This window comes from Leucoraja erinacea, chromosome 13 (genome assembly GCF_028641065.1).
Source record: "Leucoraja erinacea ecotype New England chromosome 13, Leri_hhj_1, whole genome shotgun sequence".
NCBI classification, from domain to species: Eukaryota; Metazoa; Chordata; class Chondrichthyes; order Rajiformes; family Rajidae; genus Leucoraja; species Leucoraja erinaceus.
In genome coordinates this window covers 38064806-38091548 of record NC_073389.1, presented here as the reverse complement: position 1 = coordinate 38091548, position 26743 = coordinate 38064806, and the positions used below count along the sequence as shown (strand labels likewise).

General features: G+C 42.2%; 1 protein-coding gene across 1 annotated transcript in view; it reads left to right on the top strand.

The window, feature by feature from the left end:
* The window catches only part of grpr (gastrin-releasing peptide receptor), a 64612-nt gene that overhangs the window by 26333 nt on the left and 11536 nt on the right, over window positions 1-26743 (top strand). The window contains exon 2 of the mRNA XM_055644943.1: window positions 832-1183. Coding sequence (XP_055500918.1) covers window positions 832-1183 — 352 coding nt within the window. The remainder of the gene's footprint in view (window positions 1-831; window positions 1184-26743) is intronic.

Sequence of the window (26743 nt, the reverse complement as noted above, 5' to 3'; positions counted from 1 at the left end):
CCAGACCAAGAATCCATTCGGCCCACAATGTTCATACGAGCCCTCTGGAAACCAGTCCTTTCAGCCCACAACACCCATACTAGCGCTCCAGAAAGCCCCCCCCCCCCCCCCCCCAACCCCCACCACAACCCCCCCCCCAATCCCAACCCCCCACTGGCCACCAATATTGGAATTGGTGGAGAGGTGGAATATTGCATTGGGGAGCAGCCATCATTGCGATGCTGGGACCCAACTTAGTCTAGTATCTCTCTATAATCACCGTCTATATCTCTTGTTTCCCCTTTCCCTGACTCTCAGTCTGAAGAAGGGTCTCGGCCTGAAACATCACCTATTCCTTTTCTCCAGAGATGCTGTTTGACCGGCTGAGTTACTCCAGGCTTTTTGCATCTATCTTTGGTTTATAGCAGCATTTGCTTCCTACACATAAGTAGCTTTTAATTCTCTGCCACAGAAGGCAGTGGAGGTCAATTCACTGGATGTTTTCAAGAAAGAGTTAGATATATCTCTTAGGGCTAACGGAATCAAGGGACATGTGAAAAAAGTGGGAAAGGGGTACTGATTTTGGATGAGCAGCCATAATCAAATTGAATGGTGATGCTGGCTCGAAGGGCCGAATGGCCTACTCCTGCCTATTTTCTATGTATCTATGTTTAATTCATATTAGGAATGTGGGTACATGATCTAATTATTACCCAAGTGCTGAGAAGCTGGATAGGTTCCCTCTTCTTTGAGCCCCGCAATGAGTGCATTGTAATCTATTTCTTTGTAATCATTTGATCTAAATGGCACCATTTAGAATAGTTACATACTGTCCATTTATTCCTTTTACAGGTACAAAGCTATAGTCAGACCGATGGATATCCAAACCACCAATGCTCTGATGAAGATTTGTGTGAAGGCGGCTCTCATCTGGGTGTTTTCAATGCTGCTGGCTGTTCCCGATGCTGTGTATTCCGACCTGCATCCTTTCGATGACCCACATATCAATAAAACTTTTAAGGCTTGTGCCCCATACCCGCACGGCAATGAGTTGCATCCTAAAATCCACTCCACGGCATCCTTCCTGATCCTCTACGTCATCCCACTCTTCATTATCTCCGTGTATTATTTCCACATTGCCAAGAACTTGATCAGGAGTGCTTACAACATTCCAGCAGAGGGCAATCAGCACATATTGAGACAGGTAAGCCCACAGATTTCAGGCTGCTCAGCTTCAGAGGTGATGCCACTGCATCAGTACAAAATGAAGGCCATTTTCAGTCGAGACTGACAGCACAGAAATCTGCTTGAAATCAATCAGTTTACTTGGAGAAATCAGTTTCCATTCACTCTAAAGATCGCAGTAAGTACAAAGCCTGCATACAATTAACATTTTGGCCTGTACTTGTGGGCCTTGATTATTTGCGTGACCTTTAAAAGCTCTTCTTCTCCTGGTACTCTTGTCTAATATTACCTGATATTCATTCAGTATGATGCAGCATGATATGATCGTCAGCATCTTATCTCACTGACGCCTGATAGCAGAACTCCACTGCACACAGCTGTCGGAGAGGTCTAGTAATCATAAGGTCGTAATTACGGCGGCAGGCGCGGGCACACCGCGACGCCCTGTGTCTCCCTTTCAAGGGAGATGCTAAAAATGCATTTCGTTGTCTCTGTACTGTACACTGACAATGACAATAAATTGAATCATTTCATTTCATTTCAGGTCGTAAGTGATAGGAGCAGAATTAGGCCATTCAGCCCATCAAGTCTACTGTGCTATTCAATCATGGCTGATCTATCCCTCCCTGCAAACCCCATTCTCCTGCCTTCTCCCCATAACCCCCGACACCTGGACTAAACAATAATCTATCAATCTCTGCTTTAAAAATATCCATTGACTTGGCCACCACAGCTTTCTTGGCAAAGAATTCCACAGATTCACCACCCTCTGACTAAATAAATTATTTCTCATCTCCTTCGTAAAGGAAGTCCTTTAATTCAGAGGCTATAACCTCTAGTCCTAGCCCTCCCACTAATGGCAACATCCTCTCCACATCCACTCTATCCAAGCCATTCACTATTCGGTACATTTCAATGAGGTCCCCCCTCATTCTTCAAAACTCCAGCGAGTACAGGCTCTGTGCCATCAAATGCTCATCATCAGCTAACCCATGCATTTCTGGGATCATTCTTGTAAACGTGCGCATGAAAAATGGCACATGTGCTCAAGAGTTCCTGGGGAGTTCCTTGCACTCTACGTAAACCTGGAAAAGCTCACATCATCTCTTGTTTAACAGCAAACAAGTGATTGTTGTCTAATAGGTGGGGGTAATAGGCAAGATCTCTTATAATTGAAGTGAGTCTGTGAAGGCTTTTGACAATGGATTTGCTCATCAGGTACCTTAATCCAACTGGTCTGCAAGCTTTTGAAACTGGTTTTGTTCAACTAGGTAGTAATAGCCTTGATTTGACACAAGAAGCAGAAGTGGGAGTAGGCCATTTGATCCTGTGTGATCATGATTGATCTTTTACTTCAGCATCACTGTCCTGCACTAACCCCATATTCACTTTGTATCTAAAAATCCATCAAGCTCTGTGTTGAATACAAGCAGCAACTGAGCCTCCACTATCTTCAAGGAGGAGGAATTTCAACCATTCACTACTTTCTGACTGAAGAAATGTCTTTTCATCTCATTCCTGAAAAGCCAGCCTCTAATTTTGACACTAGATCTTCTGTTTTTGGATGTCTCAGCCACAGAAATCTTCCTTTATCCTTTTGAGCCCTATACGAATAAGGCAATTAAATCACTTCTTACCTTCCAACTTCAGAAGAGTACAGGCCTAGTCTGCTCAAGCTCATCTTGTAATACACCCACTAGATTCAATCGGGTAAACCTTTGCTGTAGTTATCATAGTTTGCAGATAAATATTGGGTATTGTTTCTTGTGCACCTGATGTAACTGAGGAAGTTATGTGTGTATATATTTATATCATGGTATATGGACACATTTATCTGTTTTGTAGTAAATGCCTACTATTTTCTGTGTGCTTAAGCAAAGCAAGAATTTCATTGTCCTATACAGGGACACATGACAATATACTCACTTGAACTTGAGTTATAAATTCCGGTCCTGGAGTTCAGTATAGGACCAGGATGTTACAGCAAGGAAACACCTTGCACAAAGAGGTTGTTTTAAATGGAGAGCTGAGCTAAATGTTAGCAATGTTGATTGTTATTTTTAACTATGTAAACTCAGTCGCAAAGGCAATTGAGAACCTATTGCAAGTTGCACTGTCCATGGCTTTCCTTCCAGTTCCTCCATGCATGGGATATGTTAATGCATGGAGCATCCTGGTCAACTGACAAAGCAACGAGACTGAGTGAAGAAATATGTATGAAACAGAGACTGCTGCAATGGTCATGGGAACATTCCTGCAGAAGCAGATCTTCATGTCATTTATGAGACCCGTTGCATAGGGCAGCTAGTCAAAATGCCTGGCTCTGAGACCCCACTCCTTGGGTGTTCCTCTGAAAGTGATCTAACTACCTGGCTCTCCCAAAGGATCGTCTCCACTTGCAACATCTCTGCATAATCACCAGCCTCCTCATTCACCACCTTGTTCTCAGCGAGCCGACTGACAACCAATCACCCAATATCCTTCCACTCCCACTTGCTATCCCCAACTAACTTCCCTATCAAACTAGCTGACTCCAACTGTCTCCAAAATTCAACCCCTTTATCAAATCTCTTCTGACATCAGTTCCAATGACTCTGCTATCGATCCTGGCCTGATGATCATTCTCGCCATTGTAGACACAAACTGCTGGAGTAACTCAGCGGGACAGGCAGCATCTCTGGAGAGAAGGAATGGGTGACGTTTCGGGTCATGACTCTTCATCAGACTTATATCAGGGATGTGGGCGGTACAAAGATAAAATGTAGTCAGAGACAGAACAGATTATACTCGCCATTGTGCCCTGCTGCCCTCCCCTTGTGATCTCTGACTATCAGTCCATGTATCACCAACCATAGGCATCTCTCACACCTGGTTCCTCCACCCTTCTGCATAGGTGGGAAAGACGATGTTAATTCAATAACTGAATTTCTGAAACGGAGACTGCTGCAATCGCCTGGCATTGATGAGTACTAAGCTCACTGACGTAGAAATATTTATTAGCTTGTTACCATAACACAAAATAAACAGTCAAGTTTAAACTAAATCCCAAAGATAACCAATGTGGTGTAGGAACCAAGTTGTTAAATGCGGACGCTTTAATGTGTTTATATGGAAGTCTTTTACTTGTTGTTGTAGTAGATAAAGCTTTGCTTTATTTATAACAAGTAGGACCATGTGCTGTTAAAATAGCCCACAAAAAAATTTCTGCAGGCTTTTTAATATTTTCTGAGTAACACCCAATGTACTCTCATGCACTAATTTCTTTAACAAAAACACTTACGAGACATGATATTAAAATGTAGCCAGGTTTCAATTAATCTTTCTTCTTCTGTATAAATCATACTGAAAAAAAAGCTGAAATACTTTCAGAGTATTTCTTGTTTCAAGCCTGTATCTGAGATATATGGTACACAAAAAAGCTGGAGAAACTCAGCGGGTGCAGCAGCATCTATGGAGCGAAGGAAATAGGCAACGTTTCGGGCCGAAACCCTTCTTCAGACTAATTGAAAGTAAAGAGTTCAGCATTCAACTTTAAGAGGATTCTTATTATGATGCCACAACCTTCATGCCCAGCTCGCTAGAACTGACAGGAGTTATGTACAACCATATGGATTAAGCTGGGGTAGTATGACAGTACTTAATGCAGCTAATGGTGACAGGAAGACTTGTTTATAAATAAAACTTGTTTGCAATAAAACAAACCAAATATTCTTACATCTCTGCTCTGAGTTGAGAATATAATACTTGAGCTATATACTAAAATGTCATAAAGCAGCAATTACCCTCATTTTCAACACGAAGAATTATAATGGCTGTTAAAAAAATTCTGACATTATTGTATCACATGATCAGCATACTGTTTAGGCTGAATACCTCAGTTTAATGAGCATATTTGCTGTGCGAGAAAGCTCTGTGCAGTGAGAAATACAATAATCCCCAAGCCAGAGTTCACAGAGCAACGATCTAATGCACAGAGATCTGCTCCCCAATCTCAACCACCACCCCAATAGCCCAGTAATAGGAGCAAGTTTAGAAGGAGGAATTTCAAGATTAGAAGAGTCATTAACTACCTAAGCTTAAACCAATAGCGGATAATTAAATAAAGTCTGGGGCATGCAGTGAACAAATAGATGGAGCACTTCGTTTTTCCGAGATGACTGCAAAAGGCAATGCAAAGAAAAAAGGTTATTAAACTGTAAAACTGACCTTTTTGAAATATGGTACTAGGCTAAGTGGGACCAACGCAATATTCTATCTCTCCACCAATTCCAATATTGGTGGCCAGTGGGGGTGGGGAGGGGCTTTCTGGAGCACTAGTATGGGTGTTGTGGGCTGAAGGGACTGGTTTCCAGATGGTTAGTATGGACATTGTGGGCTGAATGGATTCTTGGGCTGGCAGCTCAGTCACTCAGGCCTGGTGGGCTGGCAGCTCAGTCACTCAGGCCTGGTGGGCTGGCAGATCAGTCACTCAGGGCTGGTGGGCTGGCAGATCAGTCACTCAGGGCTCCAAACTCTATTTCCCAGCATTTCAAGCAGAGTGCAGGCCACCAAATTGCCAAACAACTCATTGCATTGTTATTAAGGGCTAACAAATCATTTATTGCAAGTACATTGCAGACTCACAGTTCAGTTGATTCACAGCTTAGAATCACAGTTGTGGACTCTCCCTCGTGATCTTCCAGAGTGACTGACTCACGTCCAGGCATCCGGGATTTCATAGTCCATCCCCACTGTTTTTAACAGTGATCCAAAGTACCACAATATAAGACCATAAGATCATAAATCATAGGAGCAAATTAGACCATTCGGCTCATCAAGACAGCACATTGGTGCAGCGGTAGAGTTGCTGTCTTACAGCAACAGAGGCGTGGGTTCGATCCTGTTTAAGGGTGTTGTCTGTAAAGAGTTTGTACAGTCTCCCTGTGACCTGTGTGGGTTTTCTCCAGGTAATTAAGCAGTTGAAGTCGGATTAAGCTTCTGTGTCTGTGTAACGTATTATTAATGGAAAGGTTGTGAAATATGCCTCGTGGGCCTGACTATAGAAATAAATAATACTGGACTCATTATAGGAGTCACCAGGAGAAAGGATGTTTCATAGCAAGTGACATCCTCCTAGGTAAATCACTTTAGACTGGATAAGAATTGGGAGGAGGAAATGAAGCAGAGAAGCAAATAAAGTCAGACAGAACCACAGCAGCACGATAGCAGGACAGGAGAGCAAGATAGGTTCCTTCTCTTTTTGAAGATAGACACATAAAGCTGGAGTAACTTAGCGGGTCAGGCAGCATCTCTGGAGAGATGGAATATGTGACATTTCAGGTTGAGACTCTTCTTCAGACATCTTCTCTTCTTTATTGCACTTCATCCAACAGAATCTCAATGCCATGTTTTCTCACTTGATCCATGAGCACTGCAACCAGTACACTCTACACCTTCAGTGAAGGGAATGTGTGAAACACAGAGACTGTGTTGAATCCTAGTTTGAATGCTAAAGTTGCAGATGCCTATATTTGAAGCTCTGGCCAAGTTCATCTAATCAGCACTACACCAATTCAGCATTCTTTAGCCAATTATCCAGTTCCCCATACCCCCACAATCTGCACAGTAGTACATGTTTGTGCTGAAATGACAATTCTACCGAATAAAGTATGAAAATGTCTTCTGTTACGCGTCTACAACGCTGCAAGACAATATGAAGTAGAAAAAGTTCCTAAGTTTCCTTGCCTCGTGATCCTGAGGCCTTTTGCAAGACCCTGCTACCACTATGGCTGAACTCAGCTGACAAGGAATGCATTGCTTTATATAGATGGATATCTCAGTGCGTGTAATTTATCCATTCAGAAATTAGAGCTTCATAATTATTTACCCACTTTCCCTATTTTCCCTGTGCCATGTTAAAAGCAAGGCTTTCATTTCCACGGTTCCTTTCATGAACACAGAGCCTACAGCCAATTTAACATTTTGAAAAAATGTAGCTGCTCACTAACGCCGGAAACATAAAAGTTAATTTTAATGCAGCGGGCACTCACAAAAAGCAATGCAAATGTGACCAGATAATCACTTCTTGTTTAATGACATAGCTTGAGAGAAACATATTGGACTTCTTTAAAATAATTCTGAAACTTCTTTAACATCTGCTTGAGAGAATAGTTATGGCCTTTCTTTAATGTTCCATCAAACGGCTGGATTTAAATGCCTTGGATTTGCCCAAAGGAACATAATAGACTATTTACCCTAAGGAACTTAATAGACTATCTTGTTACAACGTTCTAACTGCTCCCTTTTAATTCTGCCAAGTGTACGGTCAGATTATGTTATTTTATGCCAAGAGGCTGCAGTTTGTGAATCATTGTGGTGCTTTGATTATTTACACCAGATCTGTCAGATTTATTGAGTTATAAAAGTCCAACGTCCAGAATTATAATTCAAGAACATGATTTGAAAAGCAGCATGTTTTCATAGCAGCCTATGCCAGAGATGGTCAGAAAAAGAGATGGAAAACAAATAAAATTTTCTGCGTGTTCACAACATCTCCTTTTCAAGCTATTTCTACCATTCTGCAATAGTCAGGGCCAGCTGCTGATAATATATTCACCCTTCAGATGTAACATGATGTAGTGGATTTACTTTATGTGAGCACATGGCCTACATGGCCTTCCACGCAGTCACTGAAAAGCAAAAAACTGCACATGCCTGAAATTTGAAAAACCAAAAAAACACTGGAACACAGCAGGTCAGACAACATCTGTGGAAGGTGAAACCGAATTAACATTTCGGTTTGAAGACCCAGGAAAATTAATAATTAAAACTATGCTTGTTCCTACGCTTTTTCGGTTCTGGCAAAAGGCCACTTACCTGAAACATTAACATAATCCCTCCACAGATGCTGCATGACCTGCTGAGTGTCTGTGGCATTTTCTCTTTTAACTATAACATTCACTCATCATTGCACCATTGTCCTCAAGACTGCGGAGTCAGACTTAATTCCACAATTTACAGACTTAGGGACTTAAAATGTTCACAATTAAGCTAATACCATGTAAGAGACCATATTCAAACTTGGACGTCCATCCTTACGCACATGCATTCAACTTTAGAACAAGAAAAAGGCTTTGCTTTGGCTTTTAAACTCATAAAACCAAAACCAGACACGTTTTAATTTAGACATACGTCACTGAGTCTCGGAGAATCATTTCAAAATACTGCATGGAAGCAGGCCCTTCAGCCCAGTGAGTATATACTAATCAACGAGCATTCATTACATTGAAACACGCAGGACAATTTGAAGTAGAAAAAGTTCCAAAGTTCTCTCCCACTCCTTGCCTCGTGATCCCGAGGCCTTTTGAAAGACCGTGCCTGCCACCACTATGGCTGACCTCAGCTCCAGCAATACATTGATCCCAATTTATTCTCCCCACATTCCCATCAACTCCCCCCCAGATTCTATCATTCACCTGTATCCCGGTGTCTTCATTATGATAGGATTAATAACGCAGGGATCCTTGACAAACAATGCAGTGAGAATGCCTCACCAACCACACATAGAGTAGCATCTTCTCATAATCTACCCAGCCTGGGCAATAAATCCTATCTTTGCCAGTTTGTCATCTAATCCAGACATTTTAAAAAATGCTCTGAATTTAACTGTAAATGCAGGTTAAATAAAAATGGCCGAGCCTACATCAACTGGACCAACATATTCCAACAAAGGAAACAAACCATCAGTTAATTATATCTTAAGAAGAATATTAGTTAATTGAGCGAGGAAATATCGATTCCAACTGATCTAACAGCGAGTTAATGATGTTACTGGGCAAATGAACTACTTACAGAAAATAATATTGTGGAGCATTCATGAATGGGCTACAATATAGCCCAAAGGAACTGAGCTGTTTTTAATCTTTGAGCATAGCTCACAAATGCACAAGTTGTCATATTTTGGCGGCATTTACAAAGGTCCAAGGTCCTGTCCATGTCCTCAATGTACTGGAGCAACTCCTGATCCAGGTAAGCCCCAGTCCACTGTAGGGACTCCTCTAGGGGGTGATGGAAGAGCAGCCTGGGGCTCACCTGGATTGGGAGCCTCTCCAGTACATCAAGCATGTGGACTGGACCTTGGACCATTATAAATGCTGCCAAAATATGGTGACTTGTGTACAATTTTTATGTACAGTGCATACATGACAATAAAGAACCATTTAAGCAATTGGGCGGCATGGTAGAACAGTGGTAGAGTTGCTGCCTTGCAGCGCTTACAGGTTCGATCCAGGTTCGATCCCGACCACGGGTGCTGTCTGTATGGATGTTTTACATTCTCCCCGTGACAGTGTGTGTTTCCTCTGAGACCTTCTGTTTCCTCCCACACTCCAAAGACGTACAGGTTTGTACGTAAATTGGCTTTGTATCAATGTAAAATTGCCCCTAGTGTATGTAGGATAATGTTAATGTGTGGGGATCACTGGTCGGTGCGGACTCAGTAGGTCAAAGGGCCTGTTTCTGTTCTGTATCTCTAAACTATTTCATTGAAAGAACCTAAAGTTCGGGAACAAAGAAGAAGGACTATTGGGTGACTTCAGTTCTAAGAATAAAAATTAATGACATCAATGAAATTGAAAACTGGTGGAGAGATTATCAATCCATAAATCAAGTTCTACACCCAAGTGATGCTAAAAGTGATGCAAGTTTTAATAAGAGCCCAGGTCCTCCAATAGGTTGATAAGTGATTCCAAAAAATATCAGCACAACTCGAATGCACTGCTGGGGAGCTGAGAACCAGGGAAAACATCCACAGATAATTGGGAGTGGGAATCAGGAAGAATATCCCAGTCAGGGTGCTCGCTGGGAATATCTACCATGTAGGAAATCTTAAAAACGTTAACAATATTCATCGCTTTAATGACAGCTCACAGATCTTGAAAAGCCAAATACTGCAGATGCTGGAAATCTGAAATAACAAAAAATGCTGGAAATACACAGCAGTTCGGGTAGCATGTGTGGAGAGAGAGAGAGAATCAGAGTTAAGGGCCTGTCCCACTAACACGACCGTTTCGGCGACTGCAGGCACCCATCATAGGTCGCCTAAAATTTTCAACATGTTGAAAATTCAGCGGCGACCAGAAAGATGCTACGACTCTTTGGGTGACTAAGAGACCTCTCACGACCATACAGGTGACCCCCTGGCAACATGCCACCTGGTAACACCCCGCGACTCCCGCGACATGTCCCCAGGGGTCACCTGTATGGCCGTGAGAGGTCTCCTAGTCATAGTGTCTTTCTGGTCGCCGCTGAATTTTTAACATGTTGAAAATTTTCGCCGACCTATGACCTATGAGGGACCATGGCCTTCAAGGGAATTCATGCCCACGGTATAAATAGGAGAAATTAAAATAAGAGAAAAGTTTTTAATAAGGACACTGGGAAGTACATCAGATTGTGCTGCTTTTGATTTATCCCTCCATTGACTTTTCTTTCCTTCACATGGCTCATTGCAGTTATTGTAGATGAGTCAGCTGTGATAAGATTTTGTGAGAACAGCATGCACAACTATTACGAACCAAATGCACTATTTTATTAATTGCATCAAAAAATCCAGGTGTTGGAAATCCAAAAGAAGGTCATCGGGCACCCGTGTGGTGAGAAACAGAGTCAATGTTTTAGGTGAAGGAACTTCATCAAGCATGTTTGACTTCTCACATTTCTAATCCTGATGAAAGTTCATTGGCATGAAACAGCATAGAAATGTGAAAACATAGAAAATAAGTGCAGGAATAGGCCATTCGGCTCTTCAAACCAGCACCGTCATTCAATATGATCATGGCTGAGTGATCATACTAAATCAGTACCCCGTGATGCTTTCTCCCATTATCCCTTTGGCCTCCACTGCCTCTGTGGCAGAGAATTTCACAGATTCACAACTCTGGCTGAGAAGTTTTTCCTCATCTCAGTTCTGCTGCAGCAAGTAAGAATTTAATTTTCCCACGCGGGACATGACAATAAAACACTCTTGACTGTTAAATTGCCTCTTATTCTTAAACTGTGATTCCTGGTTCTGGATCCCCTCTTATCCTTTTAAACTTCCAGTGAATACAAGCCCAGTCGATCCATTCTTCATCATATGTCAGTCCGCACCATCCTTGGAATTAACCTGGGATGGAAACTTTGCTTCCCCCTTCACAGTGGTCGTCCGGCCTGTTGGGTTCTTCCAACCTTTGCCACTGTTGTTTGGTGGGGTGATGGTGAGACACAGTAATGGGACAGAGTGTTAGATCTGAGGGTTGCAGAAAAGAAATGTACAAATTTTAACAGATGATAGTACAGCTGAAATAAGTCTACAGAGCTTTGGCTTTCTCAAGAGGGGATCGTAATTCAAAACAAGGAGCTGACAGTACAAATCCACAACTCAGAGGCAAGGCCCCCACTGGGCACCAGACTTTGAGCAGGATGCTGTGCCTGAGGAGAATGTAGTTAGATATTCATTGGGAAGTTATCATGGAGGCATAACTTTCTCTATATGTAGAGATTGGAGAAGCTCTGCCACTGACAATAAAGTTTCAAAAAACACACAAGACGGTCAGGGGTCACATGAAAAGGAACAAAAACAAAAGCAATAACAAACAACGTTAAAAGAACAAGATTATCAAGGAGTTATCTCTTGCGGCTTGTCGTAGTCTGCAGATAGACCGCTGTGCTTCCTTCAGTACAACCGTATCTAACATTTAAATAACATTTCATGGACTGCAGCTTTTGGGATGTTCTTGGTCATGAAATGTGCTAAGTAACTTCACAATCTTTCATAGTATAACAAAAATGATTGGAGCTGTGCAGAATGATATGCTGTGTGTATGATTATCTTAGCCATAGCTGTCATAGCCTATTATGCAGAGCCTTTGGATTTAGCCCTCATTGTGACATGCTCATGTAAATTTTCTGAGTCAGTATAGCTGTGAATACAGAAAATGAGTTACTCCAGCATTTTAGAAACATAGAAAATGGGTGCAGGAGTAGGCCATTTGATCCAGCACTGCTATTCAATATGATCTTGGCTGATCATCCAAAATCAGTACCCTGTTCAATAGACAATAGGTGCGGGAGTAGGCCATTCGGCCCTTCGAGCCAGCACCACCATTCAATGTGATCATGGTTGATCATCCCCAATCAGTACCCCGTTCCTGCTTATTCCCCATATCCCCTGAATCCGCTATCTTTAAGAGTCGTATCTAACTCTCTCTTGAAAGTATCCAGAGAACCGGCCTCCACCGCCCTCTGAGGCAGAGAATTCCACAGACTCACAACTCTCTATGAGAAAAAGTGATTCCTCGTCTCCGTTCTAAATGGCTTACTCTTTATTCTTAAACTGTGGCCCCTGGTTTTGGACTCCCCCAACATCGGGAACATGTTTCCTGCCTCTAGCGTGTCCAAACCCTTAATAATCTTATATGTTTCAATAAGACCCCTCTCATCCTTCTAAATTCCAGAGTATACAAGCCCAGCCGATCCATTATCTCAGCATATGACAGTCTCGCCATCCCGGGAATCAACCTTGTAAACCTACGCTGCACTCCCTCAATAGCAAGCCGTCCTTCCTCAAATTAGGGGACCAAAACTGCACACAATACTCCAGGTGTGGTCTCCCTAGGGTCTTATACAACTGCAGAAGGACCTCTTTGTTCCCCTTATCCCTTGATTCCGTTAACTCTAAGAGCTATATTTAACTCTCTCTTGGAAACATCTGAGTGAATCGGCCTCCACTGTCTTCTGTGGCAAAGAATTCCACAGATTCACGACTCTCTGGGTGAAAAATTTGTTTGTATCTTCTGTTTAAACCAGCATCTGCAGTTCCTTCCTACACATTTCATCTGTCCCACTAGGAAGGTTTATTGTTGAGTGCCAGGGTGAGAAGTCTCAGCTTCAGAAGTCTCTGCAAGATTTGTTTTCTTTTTCTTGTGGCATCTGAGCATTGATAGCATCGTCAACATTTATTGCCCATCTCCAATTGACTTTGAGAAGGTGGTGGTGAGCTACCTTCTTGAAACACTGCAGACAATTACTGCAGTTCTAGGCTTTTGGCCTGGTGTGAAGTTACTACATGTTGTTTCATTATTTTCTTTGTAAAAATGGCTGAAGCTGCTTAAAATGGTCTGCTGGAACTCAGTACCTAATAATACATAGAGACGGCTGGGGGGGTGTATGGAACCAACTGCTGGAGGAGCTAGTTGAGGTAGGTAGTTTTGCAATGTTTAACAAACATTTGGACAGGTACATGGATAGGACAGGTTTAGAGGGATATGGACCAAACGCAGGCAGGTAGGACTAGTGTAGATAGGACATGTTGGTCAGTAGGGGCAAGTTGAACCGAAGGGCCCGTTTCACACTGTATGACTATAGCTCTAAACAGTGCATTGTTTCAAAAAGGAAAATACCTACACCCTCTCAGTGGTAATTAGAGATAACCAATGAAGGTTGAGGATGCCACAAACACTAAGAACCTAGTGCTAGTGAAGAACAGAGGTATATTTCCAAGTCAGACTAATGCAGTGTTTGGAACACAACTTATTTCTCTGGGTAGACGCTTTACAGGTTTCTCATGTGTTGTCAAATAAATTACTCCAGTGAATTTTGTACACGTCTTACATAGAAACAGGGAAATATAGAAAATAGGTGCACGAGTAGGCCATTCGGCCCTTCTAGCCTGCACCGCCATTCAATATGATCATGGCTGATCATCCAACTCAGTATCCTGTACCATACAATACACTTACAATACAATACACTACAAACTCCAACTAAACTCCAAACTACGAACTGCATTAGCACCAAGGACTTTGGGCTTTCTTTTGTTTTTGCACTATATTGTATTTTTTAATTTATTAAGCATCTTTTATTGTTTACCTGTTGTGTTATCGATTGAGTGCTGCATTTACAAACCTACTGCGCTGCCACAGCAAGTAAGAATTTAATTGTTCCATTTCAGGGCGTACATTGATAAAACACTCTCGACTATAGTGGTATTCTGGTATTGGAAGGAGTGAATGTTTTAGGTGCTGCTTGAAATAGCATTCGTGGATTGTTTTGTCTTGGATAATATAAAGTTGCTTGAGTTAAGCCTACTTTGCTGCCCCAATGCCAAGTTATGATTTAAATCAGCACATTATCACCACGGACCCTGTTCATCAATTTTAAGTGTGCCAAGAGAATCAGAGAGTTGTTAACAACTGAGACTCCTATGCCCAGTCAGTAGCAAGGACTACACTCGACAGTAGCAATGGTGCATTGTGTTCAGCCCCACAGCTCAGTTGTATTGCCTTGAGTTGAATGTATCCTTGTAATGAGGGAATATAGGTTTCCAAGAAGGAGGAGCAAGTGAAGCATTGAATGAAACTTTCTCCGCAAGGCAGGGTGTGATGGGTGATGTTCCTCATGTACCTGCATTTGTGCCTTCACTTAAAAAAAAAAAGTTGTGTATGGATGAGTTCCATGTCCAAATAGGTTTGTAGGTTAATTGGCTTCGGAAAGGAGGAAATAAGATACAGTAAGACTCTATTGCCTTCCATCACAGTGAGGTATGTGGAGGAGCCACAGTGGTGGGTGTTTTTGTCAATTTTTATGTTGATGTATGTCTTGTTGCTTTTTTTTTGTTATGACTGTGTGGCAAACCAAATTCCTCGTATGTTGCAAAACATACTTGGCTAATAAATTACAATTATGATTATGATTATGAAATCTGCACAAAGAAATGAGTTGAGTGGTGCAATGTTGGATTAATAAGTTTCAAGGACTATAGAATGGGGCGGCACATGGGCGCAGTGGAAGAGCTGCTGCCTTACAGCGCCAGAGACCCTGGTTCGATCCTGACTATGGCTGCTGTCTGTATGGAATTTGGATGTTCTCCCTGTGACCGTATGCGTTTTCTCCGGGTGCTCTATTCCTCCCACACTTCAAAGACATACAGGTTTGTAGGTTAATTGGCTTCGGGAAAAAAATGTAAATTGTCCCTCGTGTGCAGGATAGGGTTTGTGTACTGATCAGTGCGGACCAGGTGGGCTGAAGGGCCTGTTTCCGCGCTTTATCTCCAAAGTCTAAAGTAAGAAAAGATTGAGTGGGTAGATGGAGTAAAATATGGAAAATTATGAACCCATTCACTTTGGATAAGAAAATAATCACTTTGAGTAGTGAGAGACCTAATGGCCCTGTCTCACGGTGCGAGTCAACCCACGAGTGATCCCGAGTGAAAGAAAAAATCAAACTCGTGGTTGTCTATGAGATTCCAAGTTTATGTTCACGTGTTTAAACTAGTTCACACGTGTATGTCTAAGTTTGCCGTTTACTTCTCATTTCTGCGATGTACCAGGTTCCTCTCCCAAGTTACTCTTGAGCCAACAACGACATGTGGAAAAATCATCACATGGTAAAAAAGATGTAATTCAGTTTTTTTTTTAAACTATAAAAAGACCCAGCCTGAAGAACGATCTCGACCCAAAACATCACCTATTTCTATTCTCCAGAGATGCTGCCTGACCAGCTGAGTTTGTCCATCATTTTGTGTCTATCTTTGGTTTAAACTAGTATCTGCAATTCCTTCCTTCAAACTTTTAGAGCAGTTTGGTTCAAGAAACAATCCTTCCAAAATTGCATTCAAAAGTTCATTTGAACTGCATTTGTTCAAGGTCTGGCATCAATCATTGAAATGCATAGGCTGTTTTGTGTCGGGAGGAACTGCAGATTCTGGTTTACACCGAAGATAGACCCAAAATGCTGGAGTAACTCAGCGGGACATGCAGCATTTCTGGAGAGAAGGAATGGGTGAAGTTTCTGGTCGAGTCCCTTCTTCAGACTGAAAAAACGCTTCTGTCCAGAGATGCTGCCGGCTTGGCCGAGTTACTCCAGCTTTTTGTGTCTAGTAAGATTGTTTTATTCCCTTCATTTATCTCTCAACAAAACGTTGGTAAACTTCTAACAAAAAGATTAGGTAAATTGAACATTAACGTTATTTACAGTCACCCCAGACCGCCCGCGAACCTCTGAATGAAAGACAAAGCTCAAACTCTGCACCGAGGTCAGGATCGAACCCGGGTCTCTGGTGCTGCCAGGATGATAAAAAATTATCAATTAAAAGAATTGAAAGCAAAAGCTACTGATGATAAAATGTTATCAGTTAATAAACAGCCGAAGCAACTTGAGAAAGTTTAATTGATAAAAAATGTCCTGTCTGAATTGGTTTAAATCTGGTATTTTTACCCATCTTTGGTGTGTGCATAATGAGGTGTGGAAGGGACAGCTCTGACCTTTAGTCGCTCTTGTTATGCACTCAACATGCAGGACTTTAAACTGCAGCTCCCTCAGTGAAGATGGCTTCAGCCTACTCTACACAGCACACAGCCTTCCAGGTATAGATGCCATCACATGGAGGAGCTAGGTTAAGCCCAAATAAATGCTTTGACAAACTGGCTAAATCAGCCATCAGAAGTGAAAAAACATCAAGTGCTGGAGTAACTCAGCAGGTCAGTCAGCATCTCTGGAAAACTTAGATAGGCGACGTTTTGGGCCGGGACTCTTCTTTAGACCTGAACCGGTCCAAAACATAATCTTTCCATATTCTCCAGAGATGCTGTCCAACCCTCCGAGTTACTTCACCACTTTGTGTCCTTTTGTGTAAGCCAGCATCTGCACTTCCTTGTTTCCGCGTCAAAGCTGTAAAGTGTCGTGAAGGCACAACAAACTGCTTTGCTTGTTTCTGAAAGTCATTGATTCAAAAACATTAAAACCTGTTAAGAATTAATCAAATTAATAAAACAATTAAACTTCCTTAAAAATTAAAACACTTCAAATGATTTTAAATCAATGTTGACTCAACTCATTCAATAAATTGTTAATTATGCAGGGAGTTATCCTTCCCCCGAGCAGCTATGTTTCCATTGATTTGAGTGGAGTTGCTTAATCTGTTGCATGGGTTCACTGAGCAGTTTCCCCAGCGTGACTGGTGAGGAATTGCAGGAAGCTGGGAGTCTGCCATTGGGGGATATAGATCAAGGGAATACTGGAAGATTAATATCTTCCAGAATACAGTATTCATGACTCCTAATTTTGTGCACAGAAGTCTTGAGACTGCAGACATTTACAGAGGGAAGCTCTGGCAGTCCCAAATGATATTTGTCAGGAACATCCAATATTGAATCAACAAAGGGCGGTATCTGACAAAATATTGAAAGGGCAGATTCCCTGATCAGCACTTTTGACAATCTCTGCTCTGGTGGGTATGCTGTCAACTTCAAATGTACGCAATCATGCCCATTTTGCTTATGAGATCATTCCCATAACAAGCTACCCTAATGTCAGTTATGACCCAGAGACCGAGCCGGAGATTGAGTAAAGACTGTGGTCTTTGTGCTGAGATCAGTTGCTGAAAGCATAATCATCTTAAAAATACTGCTCCCATTAGGAATACAGTAGAAGAATATTAGCATAATAACTTACTGATATACATCGCACACTACAATGAGTGTAGGTTTTTAGAGTGGTCATATAAAAGACACCCTGCATAACGTTAGTGAACAGCAGGTGAATAGCCAATCATTTATTGTCCACCTTATGGTACTATAGAGTATGACAAAGCAGCACAAGCAGTGGTGATTGTGCTATCACATAAATGCTTCTCTAGGCTCAAACTGAAAGCCACACAAATCTCTGTTACTTCCATTTAAAAGTAACACATATTTCGTTCACAAACTTCCCATACAACCATGCAGAGCTAGCTGCCCGAGAAGACAGGCTGCCCCAGCCATCACTTGTGGCCGAGCCAATGCATCACCGGTTCCTCACTCCCCTCCATTTAGTCTGTCCAAAGCAAGTGTTGTCTGCGAAGGGCACTCAGCATCGCCAAAGACTGCTGTCACCCCAACCATGGACTGTTTACCCTCCTACCATCCGGGAGGAGCTACAGGTCTCTCCGTTGCCAGACCAGCAGGTCCAGGAACAGCTTCTTCCCTGCAGCTGTCACACCTCTCAACACTGTACCTCGGTGACTGCCAATCACCACCCCCCCGCCCCCCCCGGACACTACTCCCACAGGAAAAACACTATGACTGTATGCATGTAAATAGATTTATTTATTGAAATCATATTCTATGTCACTCTTCCAGGGAGATGCTAACTGCATTTCGTTGTCTCTGTACTGTACACTGACAATGACAATTAAAGTTGAATCTGAATCTGAAATAGGAGTTGGTTCAGCCGCCTTACCATGGCCTGAATGAATAGGCAACATTGGCACTATTAAATTTCATGTTGCCTCATTCTTAATATCGCAAAAGGTATCTTACTGATAAACCCTAAGTTTTATCAGCTGCAAATTTTGCATATTATCTAAAACTCAATGACACAATGCCCTTTGATCTGAGTAGGGCAGCATTAGCTTCCACCACTGGCTTTGTTATCAAAAACACCAGATAATCGGTGCCTTATGTGTATAGAAATGGCAAAGTATTCATCTTCAAGATCGATTCTCTGAATCGGTTAAATTGCTGAAAGCCAATCATCCATCTAAAACTGGGTAACTAAACACATGATCAGATTAGCCAAATCCTAACCTGATTCGGCATGCTCCATGTTTCTGTAATCTTGAGAAGCATCAGAAATATACCCTTCTTGTTCTTGGGCAGATCACTCAGCCGCCGTGAGATGTCACTGATTCCATTGGGAACCACCGTTCCTCTATTGACCATATGGACGGAATTTATTTTGGCTTCTCTTGCCATGGAAGATGCATTATCTAGTTATTCATACATTTTGCTGATAACATATAATCAGAACCTTACGACTAGAGCTGAATACACAGTCTCCCCTTGATGTGGGAATACGAGTTCCCCGTCAACTCTTTACTATAAGAGTCACCACGAATTCTCAGCGTTCTTCCTCAGTGGAATTTAGCATAATGCTTCGCAGTCTGAAACTGTCTGACTGAAACCACTTGGCTGAGTCGGCAGAGTGCGCAACACAATCTCTTCGACCAGCCACTCAATCAGGAATACTGGCTTTGAGAGCCTATGGATATTATAAATACATTATTGATTCACACCATGAACCTGCAGGTCGGATAAAAATATTATATGCCAGACCAGCTTCCTGCTGGTAGCTACCTATCCCAGAGAGGATTGCAATGATGTTTCCAATGAACTGGCAACTCCACTAACTGAGCAGAAATTTAAACATGTGCTGAGGGAGATTTCAACTACTTCATTCTACTGAGCAGCCTGATAACCTCAATCACAGATGTTGAGGCAATGCTTCACTGGTCAATATGCCCCATATGGCCAGTCAGTTCCATGATGGTGTACCCTGAACCAGGGTAACCAAGCTGTTCCTACTTTTGAACTTACAGAGGTTACTATGCAAGGCACCCTGCCAATGTCTCTGCATCAACCTAATCTTTCCCAGAGACAGTGAAAATATACTAATCAGCCCATGCTTCCAGTAAACCCAAACCTGGGCCAACAGACTGCTCTATTTTGGAATTTTACGGCGGTAAATAAAGAGACCTTACCTGCCAGCGTCTCTGAACCCGGGTCGATCTGCTTGTTGGAGCTTCAGCGAAGTTCCATTTGCAGACCCTGTCTGACCACATCTCCTTCAGCTGGTGTGATGTTAGCTCACTGATGTCGCTGGCCAACTCCTCTTGTAGTGGCTTGCCCATCCCCGAGGGAACAGCAAATTTAGAGGCAAGAGCGGGAGCCTTCATGGCAGCCTAAATCCGGCCGCCCCTGCTACTCCGGGCCCGCTGTACCACAGCAGCCCGCTGAAAACAAATTAACTTACCTGCCAGAGCAGTTTCGAACTGCTCCGACTCGTGCGCAAAGCGTCAACGTATTGACGCGCATGCGGCTGGCGGGCTCTTCACGTAGTTACTCACGTGACTTCGAAATAAAATTAGTATCCCACCACGAGACAACTAAACCAATGTCTCCACAGCTGGGATTGGTAGCGTGTAATGCTAAACCTTATGTTTGATAAGACCAAGATGATTTCATTTTCAGTCATTAATCCGACAAATACATTTATACTTAAGATTTCTTAAGACAGTTTGTAAAGTATTGATTCCTGCAGCCACAAACATTTCACTTGCACTGCACCATCTAGGTATCTTAAGTAATATTCTCAAGGCATTATTATAAGTTTCTCATGGCATCATTAAGTCTCTGTGAGCTTACTTTGACGTAGTTTGACCACAGGTGTGCAGTATAAAGTGGTGTACAGTATGCTCTGAACAGAGACACCTTTATAATGATTGATAATTATTGCTGCAGAGCATCTTGGAATGTGCGATACATCAAATAATCTACATAACCAGCTCTTTCAGTCTGAAACAGTAAGAATTTATGTTGACCAAAAATGTTGGCAATGGCATCGTTGACTCAATGGGTTAAATTCAGCGTAAAGCTGTTCCTGCCCTGCTCTGCCAGTCCTTGATCCTGAGTTAAGAACCTGCTCCATTAGGTCATATTTTCATTTCCGAAAACAGCTGTTCCCAAATCAATTAGACGAATTGGAGAAATTAGTATGAAATTGTAAGAATTTTTAAGTCCTGTTCACACTGAGTAGTGCCCTGATTGCTTATGGTTAACTCACGGAGCACACAACAGAGTGAAACATTCAACATTCTGTTCTGGGCTGCATTTTACCCTGGCTTACAAAACACCACCACTCTCCCTCCCCAAAGCCCCTCTTCCTGAATTCCCATTAGTGCAGCCTTCCCTCTGACAGCCTTGTGCTCTAGTTCACCAATTCAGGTTAGCTCATGTTAGAAAGTACAATACACTTCACCTTTAATCTGTACTGAAGCTGGGTCGCATGCCTGACTCGCAGACCTGTGGATTAACAATCTTCGCCTCAGAGTTTATACTCTGCAGATGAAGTGGGCAAAGTACGGTCAAGGTGAAGCTTATGATGAATGCTTTGTAGGCATTTTGCCCTGGCTTACACTTCTGGGCCATATGTTCACCAACAAAAGCCAGAAAATTAATTTGTCAAAGCTCTCTAGAGTTCATTACTTCGCAACACAGATGTCATTTTGGATCCACTCTAATCTAAAATTGACTGATGTGAGATAAAGGTGCACAGCTGCACTGTTAAGAGCTATGAGTAAACCTTGTCTTGGTTGCAATTTTTAAGAATTAGTATTCCCGTCACAGATTTCTGTATGACACCAGCATCTTTTGGGGATTTGAATAAAGAGATCAGTATATCTAATTCACGTGCAACTTTATTTTTTATCGATTCATTTTTAATGAGAACAGGATGTGCACTGTGATTAGTATGTGTAGGATGGAACTTGGAGCGCAGGAGGATGAGGGGTGATCTTACAGAGGTGTACAAAATAATGACAAATAGATTGGGTAAATGCACAAAGTCTCTTGCCGAGAGTATGGGAATCGAGGACCAGACGACATAGGTTTAAGGTGAAGGGGAAAATAGTTAACAGGAATCCGAGGGGTATCTTCCTTCTGCTTTTGAAGATGAATTGAAGCTGCTATTGTCAAAATATTCCCAGAGAGGTGTTGAGCTGGGGAAAAGCGTATATCCTTATTCAGAGGGTGTGGGTGCATGGTTTACTCAGAGGGTGGTGGGTGCATGGCACAAGCTGCCAGAAGAAGTAGCTAAGGCAGGTACTATAATAGCATTTAAAAGACACTTGGATAGGTGCATGGGTTAGAAAGGTTTGGTGGGATATGGGCCAATTGTGAGTTAATGAGACCGTCATAGACGGGGAATCTTAGTCAACGTGGATGAATTGGGCGGAAGTGCCTGTTTCTGTGCTGTGTGACATTATGACTAGATTTCTAACACCAATGTTCAATAGTTTCATGTCATGTGAGAACACAATTAAAACAATGGTTCAGGCAAGTGCATAAAAAACACAATTTCAATAGACTAGTAAATTGAAGCATAAATTCAAATCAATTTTATTTTTCTAGTGATTTATTATCAGCTAGTACATTACAGAACAAACAGATCCCACAGTACTGTAAGGGATTTGAGCATTTGAAATGTAACACGGAATGGGAATTCTGACACCCAGTCAAGATGCTGGAACGTGAACAAGATCACTCAATCAGAATGTGGATGTGGAAATGGAAACTGATATGTTCCTACAGGTTGTAGGAATGGGAGTTGTGTCCTAGGCCCAGGATGTGGGCAGGAAAACAGTGATATGGTCCCAGGAATGTGGGAATGGGAATTGTGACATTACCTGTGATGTGGGGATTGAAGCTGTGACAGGTGGGGGGGGGGGGGGGGGGGGGGGGGGGGGGGGGGGGGGGGGGGGGGGGGGGGGGGGGGGGGGGGGGGGAGATCGTGATGCTTTTTCTGATACTGGAAACTGTACTTGAATGATTTAATTTGAGATTAGAATAGAAATGAAGACAGAGCATTGAGGCAGTGGGTGATTGGAAGCGAGCAGGGAATGTTAACACAGGTCCCAGATTGTAAATAAAGATAAAAAGAAAGAATGAAGACATAAGGAAATGCAAATTCTGGAATCTGGTGTAGAGCACAAAGTGCTGGAGTAACTTGGCGTGTGAAACATCAGTGGGGGACATGGATAGGTGACATTTCGGGTCAGGGAACGGTTCTTCATATTGATTGTTGAGTGGTAGATAGCTGGAAAAGATGTAAATACAGGATGAAGCCTGGCAAAGCCTCAAAAAGAGGAGTCCTGCTCCCAGCTTTCACCCCCTACTACAGTCACTATGTGGAAGGGTCCCAACCTGAAATGACGCCTAACCATGTCCTCCAGAGATGCAGTCTGATGCACTATTCCAGCATTTTGTGCTCTACAAAAGAATGACTTAGATTTATGGAACTTTAACCATGTCCTCAGGATGTCAAAACTGACTTGGAGCCAGTGCAGTACTTTTAAAATGTGTTTATTTTGTAAAGAACTTTACGGGCAATCTGTGGATTAGTTTAGTTTAGTTTAGAGATACAGCGCAGAAACAGGCCCTTCGGTCCACCGAGTCCATGTCGACCAGCGATCCCTGTATGCTTGCACTATCCTACACACAAGGGACAATTTACAATTTTTACCAAAGCCAATTAACCTACAAACCTGTATAACTTTGGAGTGTGCAAAGTAACGGGAGCACCTGGAGAACACAGTCACAGGGAAAATGTACAAACTCCGTATGGACAGCAACCGTAATCAGGAATTAACCTGGGTCTCTGGCACTCTAAGGCGGCAATTCTACCGCTGCACCACTGTGCAGCCTTATATGCATGGAAATTGATACCACTCTATTGTATCAGCAAGGAAACTTTCCTTTTCACTTTGAAATTACTTTCTACAAACGCTAATCCATATCATAACAGCTGGGAACACTGGCTGGGATGACAGGTCCATCTCCCATTAAATGTATCGTATTAATCAGAAGACAACGGGCCAGCCCAGAGCAGCAAGCTGCTGTCTCTTGCTCTCCACTGAAAATCAAACCCTGTGCTAAATGTTCAGTATAAGTCACTTAGATTTATTCATTAAAATGGAGTGCAACTTAATTATACGATTAATCAAGAAATTACAAGTAATGGGATTTCACTGTGACAATGTTTTGGTCCTGCCACCAGTTGCCAACATTCCGCATGCTGGGAGTGATAGATGGCATAAACCAGTTGTCAATGAACAAAACAAAATTCATTACTCACTATGAGAATTTTCTTTAAGCTGAAAGTCATCTGCTGAACTGCAGTTCTCAGCCCCTGGCCAGTGTCAGTGACTAACCGGCAGCACTCACCATTAAAAAAAAAAACGACAGGAGAAACTCAGCCGGACAAGCAGCATCTGCGGAGGCAAAGACATCATCGTTTCGGATCAAGTCCCTGAATCAGTCCCTGAATCAGTCCTTTAGTTTACTTTAGTTTAGAGATGCAGTGCAGTAACAGACCCCTCAGCCCACCTGAGTCTGCACTGACCAGTGATCCCCATACACTAGCACTATCCTACACACGTGACAATTTACAGTTTTTATCTAAAGCCATTTAACCTACAAACCTGTTGATCTTTGGAGTGTGGGAGGATACCGGAGTACCCGAGGAAAACCCATGCGGTCACGGGGAGAATGTAACATACAGACAGCACCCGAAGTCAGGATGGGACCTGGGTGTCTAGCGCTGCGAGGCAGTAGCTCTATCGCCGCGCCATCGTGCCACCCCAAATCTCAACCCAAAATGTTGACCATTCCTTTGCCTCCACAAGTGATGCTCAACCTGCTGAGTTTTTCCAGCAGTTTGCTTTTTTGCTGCGGTTTCCAACATTTGCAGTCTCTTCCTTCCCCTGTCTACACTTACCACTGACATGCTAAAAAAGTTCCTACAATCTTGTGCAGAAACTTGCTCGAGGGAATAATCAGGATCCTTGCTGTTGTGAGGCAAATTAAACTTTACTCGTAATTTACTTAACGTTATTTAAGCTTTAAGCAATTATATCTTCAATACGTAAACTGAGAAACATCTAGCAAACATGGCTGATTCCGCAGGCCTTTCCCGCCCGAAATAGAAGAGCCCCGCACATGCGTCCACTTCATTCTCCCCTCCTATTTATAAGTTGAGACGGTCAGGAGGTTTATTACATCTTGATGACCGTCGCAGCACTGGAGTTTCAGGAGATAATAGTGTTTCAATAGCTGGTGGTACATATATTGCTTGGTCATCAAATTCACTCATATTGTTATTTAGATTTACAATTTTAGAATTTCTCATAGAAGTTTCCATAGGGGGTGATGGAAATGTTGGAGGAAGTTCTCGATTAATGTTATCAAGAAGTGACGGAGCTGACGGACAAGGTGCAAGGTCACGAAGTGAGACTGTTGACTGAAGTCCATCCTGAAACTTGATAGTTGCATAAGAAGAGTTGACATCAGTCAGTTACACTTCATCAACAAAAGGCTCATTCTTATTTGATCGGATATAATGATGAAGCAACACAGGCCCAGAGGTAGTCAACCATGATGGCAGAGAAGTACCACTAGAAGAACGCCATTTGAAGTTAAAGAACCGCTCATGTGGAGTAGTATTGGTTGCTGTTGACAGTATAGATCTGATGGAGTGTAATGCATCTGGTAGAACACATTCCCACTGCTGATCTGGTATGTCATTTGACTTTAAAGCCAGTTTCACTGCTTTCCCAATGATTCCGTTATTCCTCTCAACCTGACCATTTCCAATAGGATGATATGGTGTTGTTTTACTTGTTGCAATTCCTCTATTAGAAAGATAGTCTGTTCAATCTTTTGACATGTATGAGGTGCCCCTATCAGAATGTATGTAACTTGGAAATCCACAATGAAAACAGTTGATCTAAGCATTTGATAACTGTAGCATGACATATTTGGATAATGAAAGGCAAATGGAAACCTCGAATATTCATCAACTAAGTTAAGTATATAAACATTTCGAGGCAGTTGGTAAAGGCCCTTTGAAGTCAATACTCAAACGTTCCATAGGTTCAGTAGCCTTGATCAATCTTCCTTCTTCAGGACGGAAGAACCTTGGTTTGAATTCAGCATAGATTCTACATGAAGCACACGTCATTTTCACGTCTTCTGTAGAGAAAGGTACGTTTTTGGAAGAAACATAATGTAACAAACGAGTGACTCCAGGATGACACAGCCCATTGTGGAGATCAGTGAGTGCAGAAGAATGAACAGAGGCATAAAATGTTTGTGTTAATGCAACATTATCCTTACCAGGGCGGTACTCAGTTGAATAACTATATGCAGATAATTCAATCCTTCATTCATGAATTTTACTGTTTTTAATCCGTTCATTTCCGATTATCCAGCATAAAACCTACTGAACGCTGATCTGTAATCAAAGTGAAGTGCTGGCGAGCAAGGAAATGACTCAATTTTCTCACTACGTTGATAATTGCTCTAGCTTCCTTTTCGACGGGTGGATAGTGCAATTTACTAACTTGGAGAGTACGAGACATGAAAGCCACTGGTCGTCCTCCTTGATTTAATGTTGCTGATACTGCTAAATCAGAGGCATTACATTCAACAACAAAGGGGAGATCCTCATCAATGGCGTGTAATGTTGCAGATTCCAATTGTTTCTTTAAAGAAGTAAAGGCATCAATTGCTGTAGTCAAGGGGGAAAGATTTTGCTCTAGTCAAAGGTTGAAATTTGACAGAAAAATTTGGTATCCATTTAGCATAACATGCAAACATCCCAAGAACCATTCGTAGGGAGTTTAATATAGCTGGAACAGTTATCTCTTAGAGTGGCCGAATCTTTCTGGATCAGGCTTGATTATATCATTTCCAACCCAATAACCAATTAATTGGTGACACTGATGTTACTGACAGCCTCATTTAATGATAGATTTTTAGAATGTACAACATCTAAAAACCGTTGTACATTTTCATCATGTTCAGCTTGGTCTTTTCCTGCAATAGTTATATTATCAAGATAAGGGAAAGTGTCTTTAAGGTTTTCCTGTTCAACAAGTTTGTCCATCTCTCTCTCTGAAAGAAAGCCACACCATTAGTTACACCAAAAGGAACTCTGCAGTAGTGGTATAATTTCCCATTTGCTTCAA